This window comes from Bison bison, unplaced genomic scaffold (genome assembly GCF_000754665.1).
Source record: "Bison bison bison isolate TAMUID 2011002044 unplaced genomic scaffold, Bison_UMD1.0 scf7180017864375, whole genome shotgun sequence".
NCBI classification, from domain to species: Eukaryota; Metazoa; Chordata; class Mammalia; order Artiodactyla; family Bovidae; genus Bison; species Bison bison.
In genome coordinates this window covers 4,836,403-4,838,089 of record NW_011494947.1, presented here as the reverse complement: position 1 = coordinate 4,838,089, position 1,687 = coordinate 4,836,403, and the positions used below count along the sequence as shown (strand labels likewise).

The window sequence follows — 1,687 nt, the reverse complement described above, 5'->3', positions numbered from 1 at the left end:
GCAGATGTAGCAGAAGAACTGAAGGGCCTGCTTAGAGGGTGTGCTGGCCGCCGCAGGGGTGGCAGAGGTGGAGTCGCTGGCCCGGGGACCGGGTGTGAGGGGTACGGTGCTAAAGGCCCGGCTGTCGCTGCTCTGCAGGATGGTGACCTTCAGGGATCCCCCAGCCCCCCACACCTGCACGGGGAGCAGGAGCAGAGCTACCACCAGCTGGGCGCTTATGGTGAGTCAGCCCTGTGCTAAACTTCTAGGAGCCCTCCCGATAGCCCATTTTACAGGTGGGAGAACTGAGGCTCTGAGCTGTTAGGTGATCACCCAGGCTCGCTCAGCCAGGCAGCACTGCAGTCAGTATTCAAAAACCCATGTCCCCCTCAGTTCTCCCTGCCTCCTGTGACAGATGGAGAAACGAAGACGCAAGGCAAGGAAGGGGCTTGGCCACAGTTATTCGGTAAGGCTCCCCAGGTGGCGCCAGTGGTAAAGAACCTGCTTGCCAATGCAGGAGACACGAGAGATGCAGGTTCAGTCCCTGCGTCAAGATCCCCTGGAGGAGGGCACGGCCACCCACTCCAGCATTCTTGTCTGGGGAATCCTATGGACAGAGGAGCCTGATGGGCTATGGCCCATATGGTCGCAAAGAGTTGGACAGGACTGAAGCGACTTAGCACACAGCACAAAGTGGAAGGCAGGACTGGGCCCCAGGCCCCAGATGGAGGCTTCCACACCACGCTCTCTCCGCTGGAGCAATGTAACTCATGTGGGGGCTCTAGTTTTGGGGTGAGCAAGCTGGAAGGGACCCTTATCACCAAAAGTGCCTCCAGACTGTCAGAGCAAAGGCACATAAAGGCCCATATGAGAGCTGAGGAACACTGTCAAACCCAATCTGGTCTGCCCGCAAACCCAGGAGGAGGGCTGCCGTCACATTTCACAGGAGGGGAAACATCAGGGGTCCCGGGAAGGGGGGGCATGGCTGGGGCAGAAGGAGGCCATCCCACCACTGGGCACACAGTGCAGCCCTCATCAGAATCTCTACCCACCCCCAGCATCTCTCTCGCTCTTTTTTCACATTCTGCCACATCCAGGCCACCGGTCAGCTCCTCCTGGCTCTCCTCCACGCTGGCCTGGGCGCCCCCTGGCTCTGGTGGGGCCTCCTCTGGGCCTGAAATGACAGAGGCGTGCTCCATTTCCCACAGTCCATCTCCCACCGGGGCCCTGAGGGATGTGGGCCTGAGAGCCACTTTCTCTGCCCACGGCCAGGACCTTGAAGCCTCCACTGCACATGGACCAGAACCCTGGATCCAAGCCCAACCCTCAGTACCAGGCGGCACCCAGTCAGGGCTGGACAGTGCTGGGGGAGGAGCGGGGTCCCAGCAGAGCAAGTCCCATCACTGGGCCGGCTGGGAGTCACTGCTCACTTACCTGCTCTAGCTTCTACTGTATCAGGCAATCTTTCCAGTGCTGCAGAGCGAACCAGAACTGGGGCTTTCTCTGACGCTGGCACTGACACCTGTGGCTGAGTCTGAGGCCGTCCCTGGGCCGGTTCCAGTGGCTGCACGGGTAACTGAACCAGAGATTGCTTGGGTGGCTGCTCGGGCGGCTGGAGCCTCGGCTGTGCTTCCTCCTGGACCTGTGGGCACGTCTGCGTCTGTGCCTGCTTCTGTAGCAGCGGCTGCGCGGGGCTGGGGGGGTGCGG

General features: G+C 61.1%; 1 protein-coding gene across 2 annotated transcripts in view; it reads right to left on the bottom strand.

The window, feature by feature from the left end:
* The window catches only part of CIZ1 (CDKN1A interacting zinc finger protein 1), a 17,835-nt gene that overhangs the window by 7,656 nt on the left and 8,492 nt on the right, over positions 1-1,687 (bottom strand). The window contains exons 8-10 of one of the 2 annotated variants that reach the window (XM_010856863.1): positions 1,414-1,656; positions 1,032-1,153; positions 7-174 (exon numbers count right to left, since the gene is read on the bottom strand). In XM_010856863.1, coding sequence (XP_010855165.1) covers positions 7-174; positions 1,032-1,153; positions 1,414-1,656 — 533 coding nt within the window. Of the gene's footprint in view, positions 1-6; positions 175-1,031; positions 1,154-1,413; positions 1,668-1,687 lie in introns of both variants that reach the window. The other variant, XM_010856862.1, reaches the window with a different exon arrangement.